Genomic DNA, 15,710 nt, shown 5'->3' on the forward strand with positions numbered 1-15,710 from the left:
TTTTTTTTTTTTTTTTTTTTTAAGCATCTCCAGGCGGACAGTTATATACTTGTAGACACCCATAACATAATTGATAACATTCTTCCTAGAATGAAAATATAAGTGAATAATAATCCATGTTTTCCATTATAAATAAAAGACCAACAACATGAATATGTCATTCTGTAAGAAAACATTATTATGATAATGAATCTTTATCTCTTAGACATAAGTCTAGGTTGGAGGTAAAAAGTTACATTTATCCCTGTTCTCTAGTGTATAATCCCCTTCATGTTTGCCTTTCTGAAGGTAGACATTTCTGTAAACCCTATGGAACATGAAATGGCATAAAGCAAGGCACCCAGCAACCTTTCAGAAAAAAGATTCATTGCATTTCTAGGTGATATACCTATAGGTAGCTGAGGTCCCTTCCTATTGTACATAGAAAACTATCCAGACTCATTCCAGTGAGCCTAGCAGTCTTGCGCTATCTAGCCTCTTCCTGTTCCTTGAAACTTACTTCATGCATTCTCCCTCTGCAGTCTAGCCACAGTGACTTTCTGCCAGTTCCATGGTTATTTCAAGATCTTTCTGTACAAGAATGGCATACTTTCTATTCCTAATATTTTTCTCACCCCTCTGCATATTCTCCTCACCACCTCCATGAGGCTTTCTCAGAATGTTACCTAAAACAGGGGTTCCCCTGATTGCTTTTATTTCAGCACCTGTCCTTCTAATTTTTGTAATTGCACACATTATGATTTGAATTTTAGTCATCTGTTTACATATATCTAGTCACTGCACTAAAATGTAAATAACAAGAAAGAAGGAATAATGTCTACCATGTCTTATCTCTGTAAGCCCAAGATCTAGTACAGTATCTGCCACATAGTAGACACTAAATAAAACATTTAATGAATGAATGGCCGTAGCTTGAAATCCAAAAGGAGCCTATATTAAAACTTGAATTTATTTCTCAGAGGGAATGTTAGGGAGACATTCCTTTCCACTCTCTAAGTAGATTTTCTCGGTAACAGAAATTAGAGAATTGGTTTAGATTTTTTACAAATGAAGCCCTCTAAAATATGGCGTGAATGTTGTTTCCCCAGTCGTTTATACAATATATTATTTTTCTAAATATCTCTCATAAGTATAGCCTCTCACAGCATATGGATTCTGTGGTTTTTTCATATATAGTACTTAGCGCAGTGTCTGGCACCTAGAAGACATTATAAAACTGAGGCTTGAAGGACTCAGATAAGTATATAGGATTATTCACACAAGTTTAAGGAAAGGCTGGAACAGTTAAAGGCTATCAAGCACTCTATGCAGTGTGATCTTTGTGGTAAATAAGAAGAAGATGCTCATCCCCTCCTTAGGACTGACTTGGTTTTCTAGGTCTTTATGACAAATAGGAGAATGTTGTGGGTCTCTTTTAGGGCCACACTTAGTTTAAAGGACACACTTACTTGTATTTAGTAAACTTAATCTAAATGAAAGTCTTGCCATCATTTCTTGTCCATGACCCCTTTTTATCCCTTTCATATAATGCTTTTATCCCATCAAATTGACAAGGACTTAATAAAAGGTTTTTTGTTGCCTTCAATTTTCATTTCTTTTTCCCTTTTTCCAAATCATCTGTTCACCCTAATTTTATGTTCATTTAATCTCAACCTTTGGAAAATTGATTTTTAGTGATTTTCAAAAGCGATGAATGGGGATTTTATCTACCTATCAATTATAGAATGAAGACTGAAAAACTTACCACAATGTGTTTTGCATCTGTGTATTACTATTTTTTTCAAATTTAAAAAATGGTAATATAACTAATAAAATGTAATTAAAGCTATCACATAATTTAAAATAATTTTATTATATATTTTCAGTCAAGTTTAAAAAGTATAATTACATATGTTTTATAGATATCCTGATTTTTATATTAAATATTGAAATTCATGCTCCAAAAATTTAGGATATAGATCTTCACTCCTCAAGACTCCTTCCTTACTAGACCCAATGAGCTGTTTTAACCATGTGATCGTTATAGATCCCATTAGAAAAAGAGTTCAAACTAACATAAAAGAGAAACAAGTGTTTATTGATGAAGTTTTCATTTTAGCACCATAATTCATTGTCCTATACATGTACATTTGTTTTTTAATTGCTTTTCTCTAGGGCCACCTTCAGCTCCTAGGAATGTGGTTTTTAACATCAATGAAACAGCCCTTATTTTGGAATGGAGCCCACCAAGTGACACAGGAGGGAGAAAAGATCTCACATACAGTGTAATCTGTAAGAAATGTGGCTTAGACACCAGCCAGTGTGAGGACTGTGGTGGAGGACTCCGCTTCATCCCAAGACATACAGGCCTGATCAACAATTCCGTGATAGTACTTGACTTTGTGTCTCACGTGAATTACACCTTTGAAATAGAAGCAATGAATGGAGTTTCTGAGTTGAGTTTTTCTCCCAAGCCATTCACAGCTATTACAGTGACCACGGATCAAGATGGTAAGTCCCACTGCTGTTCTCTCAAAATAGACCCATAATTTCTTTTGATGCATAATATCCCTCATGGGCCTATATTTACTGCACGTGCAATGCGGTCATATACATTATACACTGCAGAGGTAACGCACTCGTTGTTGTTCTTGTTCTTTCCTAAAATTCAGAAAGATATTTTTATATTACTTCTCAGTAGTATGAATAATAAGATGAAATACTTCCCTCAATGTTTATGTACTCATGTATTTTATATAATCATATAGCAATATATCTTAATGAGTAAGTCTATATTACTTACCAATAGAAGTCAGAAATCAATAAAATGTTATTAAATGAATTGAATTTCAATTGCCCCACTTATGCTGCCATCCTTTTTTCATGTCAAATAAAGCAAATAGTAAGAATTTTTTAAATTATAATTCATGTCTATATATGAAAGCATTCCAGCCAGTATATTTAATTGTGATCCACTCTAAGTAGCAGACAAATTTAGAAATGTGTTCAAATGTCATCATCTATGTGAGGTTTGTGAAAAGTAGTTAAACTCTTCAGAACTCTGATGAATTCAGCTAAATGTTCTCTTTATAACATCATAGATGTTTACTATAATATGGTCAGGTGCAAACACTCCTATGATTTTTACAAGTATATGCTCTCTTTAATTCCTTCATAACATCATTATATTGCATACCAGGAAACAGGAAAAGCTTCAGAGATTTTTATAAATTCCTTTTGAGAAGTGTTCATAAATTATATGGGCACACAAGTTATTGCCTTATGGTAGAAAATATTGTAAATGAACACATATATGAGAAAAATTTATAAAGATAAAACTATTCTTATACACTGCATTTGTTTGCTAAGGTAGCCATAACAAATAAGACAGGCTGTGTGGCTTAGGCAACAGACAATTTATTTTCTCATAGCTTTGCAGGCTAGAAGAATCAAGTTGTCAACATTGTTGATTTCATTCTGAGGCCTGTGTCCTTGCTTTGTAGGTAGCCATCTTTTCCCTTGTTTTCACAAGGTCTGTCCTCTTTATATCTAATCTCCTAATCATCTCTTCTTATAAGGACATTAGTCATATTGAATTAGGACCCACTCATATGATCTCATTTTACCCTAATTACTCTTTAAAGTTCCCATTTCTAAATGCAATCTCATTCTGAGGTCCTAGGTGTTGTGACTTCAACATATGAATATGTAGAAAGACAATTCAGCATAATATACACAAAGGCAGCATATGGTGATATTTAAAATAAAATACATTGATTTGAGTGTATTGGAATAATACTCAGCAATAAAAATGAACAAAGTATTGATACACACAACTTGAATAAACCTCAATGGCACTATGCAGAGTGAAAAGCCTATTTCAAAAGGATGCATTCTGTATGATTCCACTCATATATTATTCTTGATATAATGTAATTATAGATATAGAAAACAAGTTAGTGGTTGTCAGGGCTTAGAGATTTGTAGGAGGGCAGTGTGGCTAAGAAGTGGTAGAAGGAGGGAGGACTGTGATGACAGTTGTATATCTTGATTATGGTGATAGTTACCTGACGCTACGTACGTGATAAATTGACATGTATATGATAAATGTCGTGTGCGCGCGCGCGCACACACACACACACACACACACGCCTTGTGGACTGGACCAATGTGAATTTCCTAGTGTTCCCAGATATTATACATAAATTCACTTTGCTGATAATCTTCAGAAATGCCTCTAATAAATAAAGCAAAGCCATATAATATTGTACACTAGTAGTCTTTGTATTTACTATGTAATTTTTCTCTTCATTTAGCAAATAGTTCCACATTGTAGAATTTGCTTTATGGTTATTCAAAATAGAATTCCTATTCTCTTTTCTTTTCCTCTTTCCTTTCGTATCAACAAAATCTTGTCACATATACCTTCAACATAAAGTAGATGAGAGTTTTCTGTTCCTCTCTGCTTTAGCAGATGATTTCTAAGGTTTTTATTGCTGCAGCCTTATCAAAAAATACAATCTAGTACAACAATTTTTAGCTATAGGGAAAAAAATTTAATTTCTGGACAAAACCAATATGTCACTTTAAATGAAGTAAATATGCTTACATAATTTCATACATACAGCAGCCTTTCATTCTAGGATTACAAAAGAGTATATTTAGTTCACATCTCTGCTTATCAAAAGGATAAAATATAAGTCGTGTTTCACTTTTAAAATGGGATAGTTCATTAAAAGTGTGTTGCTTATGGAAAAAAGATACGTATCAAACATAAAATAAGAGATGGTACACATATATTGAAACTATATATTCTGGAAGGATAATATCATTAAGCAATTTGTTCCAATAATTTATCTTTGTTGAATATTAAGAAAAGATTATTGTTAACTTAATTTGATTTTGTTTTACATATAAATATTAAAATAATCAAAGTATATTTCTATTTTATTTGAAAGTACATAAAGGTCCTAAACCAACTAAAATATTGTCACATATATACTAATAAAACATTATGACCAGACTTAAATATTAGCATCTGCCTCCATGTCATAATTTTGAGAGATACCAAGAAGGCCCCCTCTTCCTGTGCCTGAAATTCTGAAGTTAGAGAATCACATCTGTGACAATGCAGATACTCCAGGTAAGGGTAGTGTTATGAACTAATTCAATCTGTAGATCTATCAGATATCCTTTCCATATCCAAAGGAGTCAGAGTGTAGTGTTGAATTTAAAAAGAATTTATAGAAACTTAATGTTTCAGAACAAACTTCAAACTGATGCCATTTTGTTCCAGCTTTAAATGAAATAATTGTATTGCTTCAAATACAGGAAATAATTTGCCATCACTCCACTTGGATTATCTTTGGGAATTCTCTTTTAACTGATTTAAGAGTCAATTGCAAAGATTATCTGATAACACATTACAATTTCATTGGACTGAGAGGACAAGAGTAAAATAGTTTACTTTCTCTATAGGTTACATATTGTTTTTATACAAAAACGCAAAAGTGATAAGTGTTATTCATAAACTTTCAATTTATTTAACATATTTTTAGTGTATTCCTTGTGTATGATAGTGAGCCCTTACTATCTAGTCTGGTGGGAGGCAGTTAATAAGCAGGTAATTTCACAAATATGTAGTTAGTACTCTAGTAAGTACTGCTAAGGAGAAGCCTAGGGTGCTCTGAAAGCATATATTCTCCAAATCTGGAGGATAAGTTGGGGGGAGCCATCTTACTGAGGAAGTAACGTTTAAATTAAGTTCTGTTCTGAGGGATGAATAGAAAGTGATTAAATAAAATGAGGCTGGAATAAGGGAAATAATTCTGAGTAGAAGGAACCAAGCAAAAGTTGGATAATGGAGGAATTAGAGGCTGATCAGATATAAGATAGCGTATCATAGAAGTACAGCAGGATTTGGGGAAGGAGCTAAAGAGTTCATCTAAAATTTGGAAAAATTAATGGGTATCTGCAAATAGCTGAAACAAGTTAAAGAATCAGCCACCTGTCAGAAGATGCTGGAATCTTTCCAGGGCCACAAATAGGGAAAAGAAGTCAGACTAATAACATTGCTCTTGAGGTCATACTTACATGAGTATGGAAAAAATATTAGAGACCAAAAAATATAGACAGTTATATTAATTATTTTATCCTCCTTTTACGTGTGCATATTGTGGAACATGAAGATAGAGATGAAATAAATTGGCCTTGGTTTGCCTTTTCTATCATGTAGTTGACTATATATATATTTTTCTCATATTTAAGAAATACTAAGAAAACCACATTAAACAAATCTGGCTTAATTGTTTGCTCTGTTTATAATTAGACAAATGTAAAAAAAAGTTTGAAATCACTTAGAACCACTTAGATGTAGTTAGGAGAAACATTCCTTGATTATTCTAAGTCTAGTTTGATAAATAAGATTATAGAGTTAAAACTATGACTTTCATAATAAGGAATCTTTGCAATACATCTTAATTAACTGACTTCTGCAATTCCTAAGATCTCTATTTGCAACCTTCTGTTTTCATAGCTTATGTAAATGGTCTTGCAAGGTGTTTCATTTAGAGAGCAAAACAAGAAAGCAACATGCAGAAGACATTTGATTTTAATCTTCAGTGGATGATAGGAAAACGAAGGTGTGTAGTTCAGTAAAAAGTAATTATTCAGGTTTTAGACAGTAGAGGAAAACATTAATCATGGATAGTCAACCCGAAACAAATTGTGTTTGTAGATATCCTGACATGTGCAAAAACCTTTAGGGACCATGTTCAAAGTGAAAGACATGGTAAATTACAAACCAATTCTGCTGATATTTGCTAAAGGGTCTTTAAAGCAATTATTGTCAGAACCAAGTTGTCCAATTCATTGGCATCTTAAAAAATACACTCAGCACTCCTATCTCTGCCCTTGAGTGACCATTCTGTATAGGCCTGCCTTAGGCTTACATTGCGATTGCAGATTTCATGTATATGCTGTAGCAGGAATAACTAATTAAACCAACACTGAAAATATGTTTAAATCAACAGAAGTCTCTATATATGTATAAACTTGAGATGTCTATTTGGTTTACAGTTCACTGGATTTTGGAAACACAGTCTATCTCAAATGCCAAACTTTCACATGTTGCTGGAGTAACTAATTAGGAATAGTGTAAACATTCTCGATCTTTATATTTGCATTTTAACGTATTTTATCTTTGAACATCTCTCACAGTCCTCACCGTGTTTTCAAAAATGCTCACAGCAAATATTCTTTTAAAAACCTTTGCAATTCTATCCAAAGTAAAAAAAAAAAAAAAAAAAAAAAAAAAAAAAAAAAAAAAAACAGTGTGAAAGTTTTAAATGCTTCCTTACTAAAAATACATGAAATACAAGCCAGAGGCATGATAACCTGACTTTAACTAAGAAATATGCTGTATTATTTGTATTTTTCCAAATTTCTTATACATAGGCAAATTATATATTCAAAACCTAGACATATTGAAGTATAAAATATTTCTATCTTCAACAAAAGTGTTGCTCCCCTGAAAAGTGCACTGAATGTTTTATTTATGGAAGAAATGTCAAACTAGCTAATTTTACTAAATCATGACTAGTAATGATTACATAATGACTATGGAGCAGCCAAATATTAAATTATAATCTAGGTGATTGTAAACTTTGTTTACACTCCTAAGAAACACCAAATTATTTCCAAGTCTAGCATCTTTTTGTGGTGTACATCTTTTGAGTAATTGAATACTATAGCAAAGTGCCTCAGACTTTAGAAATTAGTTTTTTGAGAGTTGGTTAGCAACTCTGCTCCAATCAGCAGCTGTAGAAATTGAACAACTGTTCTCAGATAGTTGTGTAAAACACTACAGTGTCACTGTCTCACTGGACAATAATCATACATTTTTTAAATAATTTGCCTTTCCAACCAATATATAAGCTTCCTGAGGGCATGGATGATGTATTATTCACTACAAATATCCTCAATTTACATTGCCTATAACAATAAATCTCTACTGACTGCATTAATAGAGATTGAAGATGGTGTGAGTTAATTTTTCATTTGCTTAATTCATTAAAACATATTTATTGACTGTTTAGTGTCTGCCAGGAACTGTTCTGTGTTCTAGGAATATAGCAATAAAGAGAAAAATAATTAACAGTGTTCCTGCTTTTACAGACATTTTACTTTAGTGTTAAGAAGTGATAGGTCCCACGAGGAAGAACTAAACAGAGTAAGTGATTTGAAAATAATGGTTAGCTTTATCCAAGGAAACCAAAAACACCTCTCTAACTTGACACTTGAGCAGATCATGAATTGAAGAGAAACTCTTGTAACTATATAAAAGAAGACTACCACAGGCAATGGATATAAAAAGGACAAAGCCTTAAATTCAAGCAGGAATATGTCTGGAAAGTAACAAGAAAGTATTATGGCATGTTTATTCTTTAGCATATACTAAATTTCATGTTCACTACATTCTCTGATTGTGTATCTACAACACATTCAACAAAGGATTTTAATCAACACTAAACCATCCTTTAATAGCAACTTTTCTCCGTGATCATACATTGGTAAAGAAATGTGTTTGATCCTAAACTTGATTTCGAGCAGTTGGCTTTTAGAGTCGTCAGCTGTTTTCTCTGAGGAATTCTCATTTGCACATTTTGCAGAAAAGGTGACTAAGTATTTTCTTTAGCATAAAAGAACAAGACCTTATTGATGTTTTGGTGCCTCTACTACTATATTAACAATTTTAATGGCATTTATCTGTACAAATTGAAAAACATTCATAGAGATTCTTTAGTAAAATGTTTTAAATCCTGTAAAATTAAACCAGATTAACAGATGTTTAACTAAATTGGAATTAAGTGTGTACATAATCATATTCTACATAATCTATAGCTCTCATATGATATAAGGTTCTACTTTATGGTTAGGCAAATGTCTAGCAAACTGGCACATTTTCAATATAGTTCTTTGTTTGAAAATGGATGCCAATTTGATTTCATTAACTGAACTTTGCCTACAAAATAAATGAGGTGATTTGGATAACTGATGTATTATGTTTTTAGTATTTAACATTGGATTTTATTTGTGATTTTTTTTTTTTTTGACCGAGTCTCGCTTTGTCAAACCCCAGGCTGGAGTGCAGTGGCATGATCTCGGCTCTCTGCAACCTCTGCCTCCTGGCTTCAGGCAATTCTCTGCCTCAGCCTCCCAAGTAGCTGGTATTGCAGGTGCCTGCCACCACCCCCAGCTATTTATTTATTTATTTATTTTTGTATATTTAGTACAGACAGAGTTTCACCATGTTGGTCAGGCTGATCTTGAACTCCCAACCTCATGTTCCACCTGCCTCGGCCTCCCAAAGTACTGAGATTACAGGCATAAGCCACGGCAACTGGCCATTTGTGATATTTTCTAAAAGCTTCTTTGAAGTAAGTATCCTTAAGGATTAAAACAGCATTAATGTGTAAGAATAAAATAAAATTATTTTCCAAGTGGACAGATTATTCTGATCATCATTAAAAGTGTGATATTTCTTCATACTTAAAAATATTTCAATTGCAAAGATTGAAAAACTAATTGCTGACCTTTTAACCAGAGAGAAATTCCACAGACCATCATTAGATGAGTGTTTTTTCTTCCATGTATTCCTCTGCACTTTTCTACTTGGTTTAGATTCTGAAACAGTCAATCATCTATATAAATAATTTATGATGTCCAGTGAAAAATAAAAATGCAGGGCCCTTTGTTCAAAAAGTAGGAAAAGGGAGTCATAAAAGGTACTGAAATACAATGCTCTTTCTTTCAGTGATTTATCTCTTTCAACCTGGCACAATGTTTTTTGTTTGCCATTTTATGTCCCTCTAAGTAAAGAAAAAGTAAAATTTCTAATTATTTGCATTAAAATTTACCATTCATCTTTATATTGCTCAATGACCATTTTACATGCAAATACAAGAACATTTAACATATGTGAAAACATCAAAATATACAAGTCTTTTTTCTGTAGTTGACCCCACATGCACCTCCTGTTCCCAAGTGTGTCTCAAGTAGGCCAGAACGGAAAAATATCAGCCAGACTCAGGAAGGTCGGGAAGTAAAAGAGAGGGTTCCTTAAAACATAGAGCCTGCCCAGAGAGCACTCGCTCTGTACCAGGGGTACTTGAGCAGAAGAACGATGACATTCCCAGGTTCCCAGGGCCCTGCTTCAGGACTGCAGCTGCCTTTGTAACCCACAATGGGAGACCACCATTGGTCTTCAAATCTCCTCCTTGGTAGGTGAGAGACCTGCTTGCATTAAGACATGAAATCTGCAGAGCAGAAACAGCTACACACACACACTCTCTCACACACACACACGCACACACACACACGCACACACACATGATGCTCTAGGGTTAGCAGATCCAACCTAGACCCTTTCCATGATGTCCAGATCCCTCACTGGGGAAAATGAACTGGCAACCCAGGAATGTAGTCCTCCCCACACTGAGGTCAATATATTCACCTAACCTAGGTGGACTATGACAGCAATCACAGGGCAGGGGTAGGGATTAGAAGACTGCATGGCTGAGAGTTGGGGAGTGTGCCAGGGAGAACACATCCTGTGGATATGCTAAAGTAGTGGGAGGCTGGACCTACATCCCAGAGCCCAGGCATCGTGCTCCCAGCACATGCTCCATTGCCCCATTTGTATTCACTTAAAAAATATGAGTATAAAGATAAAAATTATTAAGAATTTCAGTGGCATTAGCTAAGCATTAAACCCTAAGAGAGCTGTGCATCTGCATGAGCCATGCATTCGTGAAGCCAGCCTTGAAAACATTTTATAAAATGGTAATGTCATTGTTTTTCAAATTTACCTCTCGGCGTTACTCAGCAAACCAATATAATCGATGATTCTGACACACTAAATATTGAGCTGTTTGTTATGTAGTGGGAAAAAAAGATGCATGTGTGAGTGTTTGAGACATGATGCTTGCTATGGAGCCGCTCACAGTCTTTTATTCTTTAAGATTTGGAAGTGAAAGTTTAAGTGAAAAAAAAACTAAATTAAATATATAATATCTGATTCAATATACATTTTCAAGAACTGACTGTCTGAAATATTACTTAGTACACAAGCCCTTAAAATATGCATGAAGTAATAAATGATTAAATAGTGATATGACAGGCAGTGAATGTTGACATTTTACTTATTTTTATGAAAGAAAGCCTAGTTGTTTGACCACACATTTATTCTGTTAGGCAGTGAGCAAAGCTTTTACTAATGAAAGATTAAAAACAGAAAAAAAATTGAAAAAGAATTCCATGATTTAACTAATGCTCTTCTAATTATTTTGACATTCTAATAGATCTAAGGGTGGATTTCAGTTATCGATAATTTTATGCTCTGCTATATATATATTGTTATACTTAGTCACTTTCAAGATGTGTTCTAAAATATAAAAGTGTTTTTCCCTTGAAATAATTATGATAGAAATTGAAATTATTTGTATTCATTCTTTTATATTGTAATTCACCTTACATATTTCCTAAATAATCTTTTATTAAAGCAAGTAAATATTATTCCAAGGATGATAGATATATCTATAATATATAAATAGAAATGTGTTTTATGTTCTTTTTCATTTTGTTTTTTTACAAAAAATATTTAATCTTTGGCTGACAGTAAATATCTTAAATATGTATTAGTTTTTACTCTATAATGCTCATATGAATGGATGCCCTCCTTTTTTAACTTCCTGTTTCAAGGCTTCTTTATATAAATAGTGGATGTTTGGCCATTGTCTATCTACGAGTTGTTCAGATTATATTTTGACCTGTCTATTTAGTAGTTATACCCTGTATTTAAAAATAAAAAATTTATTATTTTTTATATACATAAATATGTTGATCAGCTCTAGATAGGGATTACACAGATTCCTAGAAATTTGGAATAGGTTTCTCATTCTATTTTCATGAGAATAAATGTTTAATATACTGAGCAGTTTTGAATATTTAAAATCTTTATCTGCTGTTTTTCTTTAGCTGTTTTATAAAATGTGAGATACTTGTATTAAGAGGTAAACAAATGCTATTTGAAATGCAACTTAAATATGTATATATTTATGTGTTTTTCTTTTTTGTTTGTTTTTGAAGCAGAGTCTTGCCCTGTCGCCCAGGCTGGAGTGCAATGGCGCGATCTCGGCTCACTGCAACCTCTGCCTCCTAGGTTCAAGCGATTCTCTTGCCTTAACCTCCCAAGTAGCTGGGACTATAGGCGCGTGCCACCACGCCAGGATAACTTTTTGTATTTTTAGTACAGACGGGTTTTCACCATGTTAGCCATGATGGTCTCGATATCCTGGCCTTGTGATACACATGCCTCAGCCTCCCAAAATGCTGGGATTACAGGCATGAGCCACTGCACCCGGCTTTAATTATATTTAAATTTAAATTATAACTGATGTGCAAAATTATTTCCTAAAATAAATTATTTTCCACTTTCTGAATTGTATTAACCAAATTTATGCCAGCTTATGTTAGTTTTACACGTATATTATAAGGTAATGGTTTTCACATGCTTGAAATAACCTAAAGAGAATGTAGAGTTACTAGTCATGAGGCAAGACGCACATATGCCCTTCTCAAATAAATATTATTTTTATCCTATTTCAAAGATCTCTAAGAAATATTTTTAATCCCCTTGTATCTTTCAACTGACTCTTTAAAGATGGTCTTCCTGAAATATCTCACCTAAAATCTTCTTGCAACTAGCAGAAATGTTAGCTTATTTAAGAGGAAAACAGAAAAAATAAATTGCACTTCAGGAGATAGAAGGTCACCATCCCCTGAATCGTCACTCTTCGTAGACAGGAAGACCATCAGTAGAACATTCTAGTTAGATCATTACTACTTATTTCCAATTTGCAAGTTTATCATCACCAACCACCTTCTTTCACTGTTCTACAATTCTTTATTTTTGGTAGAATGAGGAAGTGTCCTTCATGAATGTTCACAAATCTTTAAGGGGCCACAAAGGAGTGACAATATATCACACTAAGAATTTTTCCAGAGATACATCTGGGATGTACATCTGGGTTGTGTGTGTGTGTGTGTGTGTGTGTGTGTGTGTTTTCAAAATAACCTGAAAGCCTCTCAGTTATTCTCTCAAATGAGTGCTATGAAAACGTTAGGTTCCAGAGGAGAAGACTCATCTCCAAAATAAGAATGAGATTCACTTCTGTGAAGAAAGTCATTGGTAGCTTGATGGGGATGGCATTGAATCTATAAATTACCTTGGGCAGTATGGCCATTTTCACGATATTGATTCTTCCTATCCATGAGCATGGTATGTTCTTCCATTTGTTTGTGTCCTCTTTTATTTCACTGAGCAGTAGTTTTCTTCACAGAATTGGAAAAAACTGCTGTAAAGTTCATATGGAACCAAAAAAGAGCCCCCATTGACAAGATAATACTAAGTCAAAAGAACAAAGCTGGAGGCATCACGCTACCTGACTTCAAACTATACTACGAGGCTACAGTAACCAAAACAGCATGGTACTGGTACCAAAACAGAGATATAGACCAATGGAACAGAACAGAGTCCTAAGAAATAATACCACACATCTACAGCCATCTGATCTTTGACAAACATGAGAAAAACAAGAAATGGGGAAAGGATTCCCTATATAATAAATGGTGCTGGGAAAATTGGCTAGCCATAAGTAGAAAGCTGAAACTGGATCCTTTCCTTACTCCTTATACGAAAATTAATTCAAGATGGATTAGAGACTTAAATATTAGACCTAATACCATAAAAACCCTAGAAGAAAACCTAGGTAATACCATTCAGGACATAGGCATGGGCAAGGACTTCATGTCTAAAACACCAAAAACAATGGCACCAAAAGCCAAAATTGACAAATGGGATCTAATTAAACTAAAGAGCTTCTGCACAGCAAAAGAAACTACCATCAGAGGGAACACGCAACCTACAGAATGGGAGAAAATTTTTGCAATCTACTCATCTGACAAAGGGCTAATATCCAGAACCTACAAAGAACTCAAACAAATTTGCAAGAAAAAAACAACCCCATCAAAAAGTGGGCAAAGGATATGAACAGACATTTCTCAAAAGAAGACATGCATACAACCAACAGACACATGAAAAAATGCTCATCATCACTGGCCATCGGAGAAATGCAAATCAAAACCACAGTGAGATACCATCTCACACCAGTTAGAATGGCAATTATTGAAAAGTCAGGAAACAACAGGTGCTGGAGAGGATGTGGAGAAATAGGAACACTTTTACACTGTTGGTGGGATTGTAAACTAGTTCAACCATTATGGAAAACAGTATGGCGATTCCTCAAGGATCTAGAACTAGAAATACCATGTGACCCAGCCATCCCATTACTGGGTATATACCCAAAGGAATATAAATCATGCTGCTATAAAGACACATGCACACGTATGTTTACTGTGGCACTATTCCCAATAGCAAAGACTTGGAATCAACCCAAATGTCCATCAGTGACAGACTGCATTAAGAAAATGTGGCACATATACACCATGGAATACTATGCAGCCATAAAAAAGGATGAGTTTGTGTCCTTTATAGGGACATGGATGCAGCTGGAAACCATCATTCTCAGCAAACTATCACAAGAACAGAAAACCAAACACCACATGTTCTCACTGATAGGTGGGAATTGAACAATGAGATCACTTGGACTAGGGAGGGGGAACATCACACACTGGGGCCTATTATGGGGAGGAGGGAGGGGGGAGGGATGGCACTGGGAGTTATACCTGATGTAAATGACGAGTTGATGGGTGCTGACGAGTTGATGGGTGCAGCACACCAACATGGCACAGGTATACATATGTAACAAACCTGCATGTTGTGCACATGTACCCTAGAACTTAAAGTAAAATAATAAAAAATAATAATAATAATAAAAGAATGAGATTCAGAAAATTAAGGGGACTTCTTCAAAATTGGAGTGCTTTCACCGTGTTCATTCTGGCAGCAGTAATGTTTCCTCCAGGGAATATTCAGCAAAGGGAAAAAGAAAGCCACTATCACAAATAATGTGCAGGTCGTGGTGATGAATAAATTTTGAGTTTTATTTTTCTTTTATCATTCAAACTGTTAACATTTGCAACTCAAACCCTCAAAATAGGGATGTGTTTATTGCGTAAAATCTATGCCTTTTTAAACATTTATTTTTGTAAAATCCATAAAATGAAATCTATGCTAAAATACTACAGGGTGGCATAGCTTCTTTTGTATGTCTAAGCTAAACCTAATGCAGACATGCTAAAAACATATAACACATTTTGAAAGACTCAAATAATTAGCACTATAAATGTAGCATAAATAAAAATAAAGAGATTTTTTGCTTATGTCAAATTTTAACAGCATAAAGTGAAGATAAAGTCATAGCAGTTTATGTTAAAATCTCATTGGACACTATTGCCTTAAATTATTGAAGTAATAAAACTATAAAAGTAGATTCTCAGTAAATGACATGCCATATAATTTATCACTATTCTAAAAGTAGATATTAGATGTAGCCAAATTATGAAAACTCGTTTAGTTCTTTGTTAAATAAAATTTTAAAAATACACTTAATACAATGTAATTTTTGTCATCCATTTTCAAAATAAAAGAATAATACATAATGATGGATGAAATGCAGAAAAATAATCAAATTGCATTAGGTTTCTGAAGA

General features: G+C 33.9%; 1 protein-coding gene across 3 annotated transcripts in view; it reads left to right on the forward strand.

Moving 5' to 3' along the window:
- Positions 1 to 15,710, forward strand: part of EPHA6 (EPH receptor A6) — a 954,858-nt gene that overhangs the window by 436,263 nt on the left and 502,885 nt on the right. For all 3 annotated transcript variants that reach the window (XM_007986130.3, XM_073009668.1, XM_073009669.1), the window contains one exon: positions 2,155 to 2,490. In XM_007986130.3, coding sequence (XP_007984321.1) covers positions 2,155 to 2,490 — 336 coding nt within the window. The remainder of the gene's footprint in view (positions 1 to 2,154; positions 2,491 to 15,710) is intronic.

This window comes from Chlorocebus sabaeus, chromosome 22 (assembly GCF_047675955.1).
Source record: "Chlorocebus sabaeus isolate Y175 chromosome 22, mChlSab1.0.hap1, whole genome shotgun sequence".
Taxonomy (NCBI): Eukaryota; Metazoa; Chordata; class Mammalia; order Primates; family Cercopithecidae; genus Chlorocebus; species Chlorocebus sabaeus.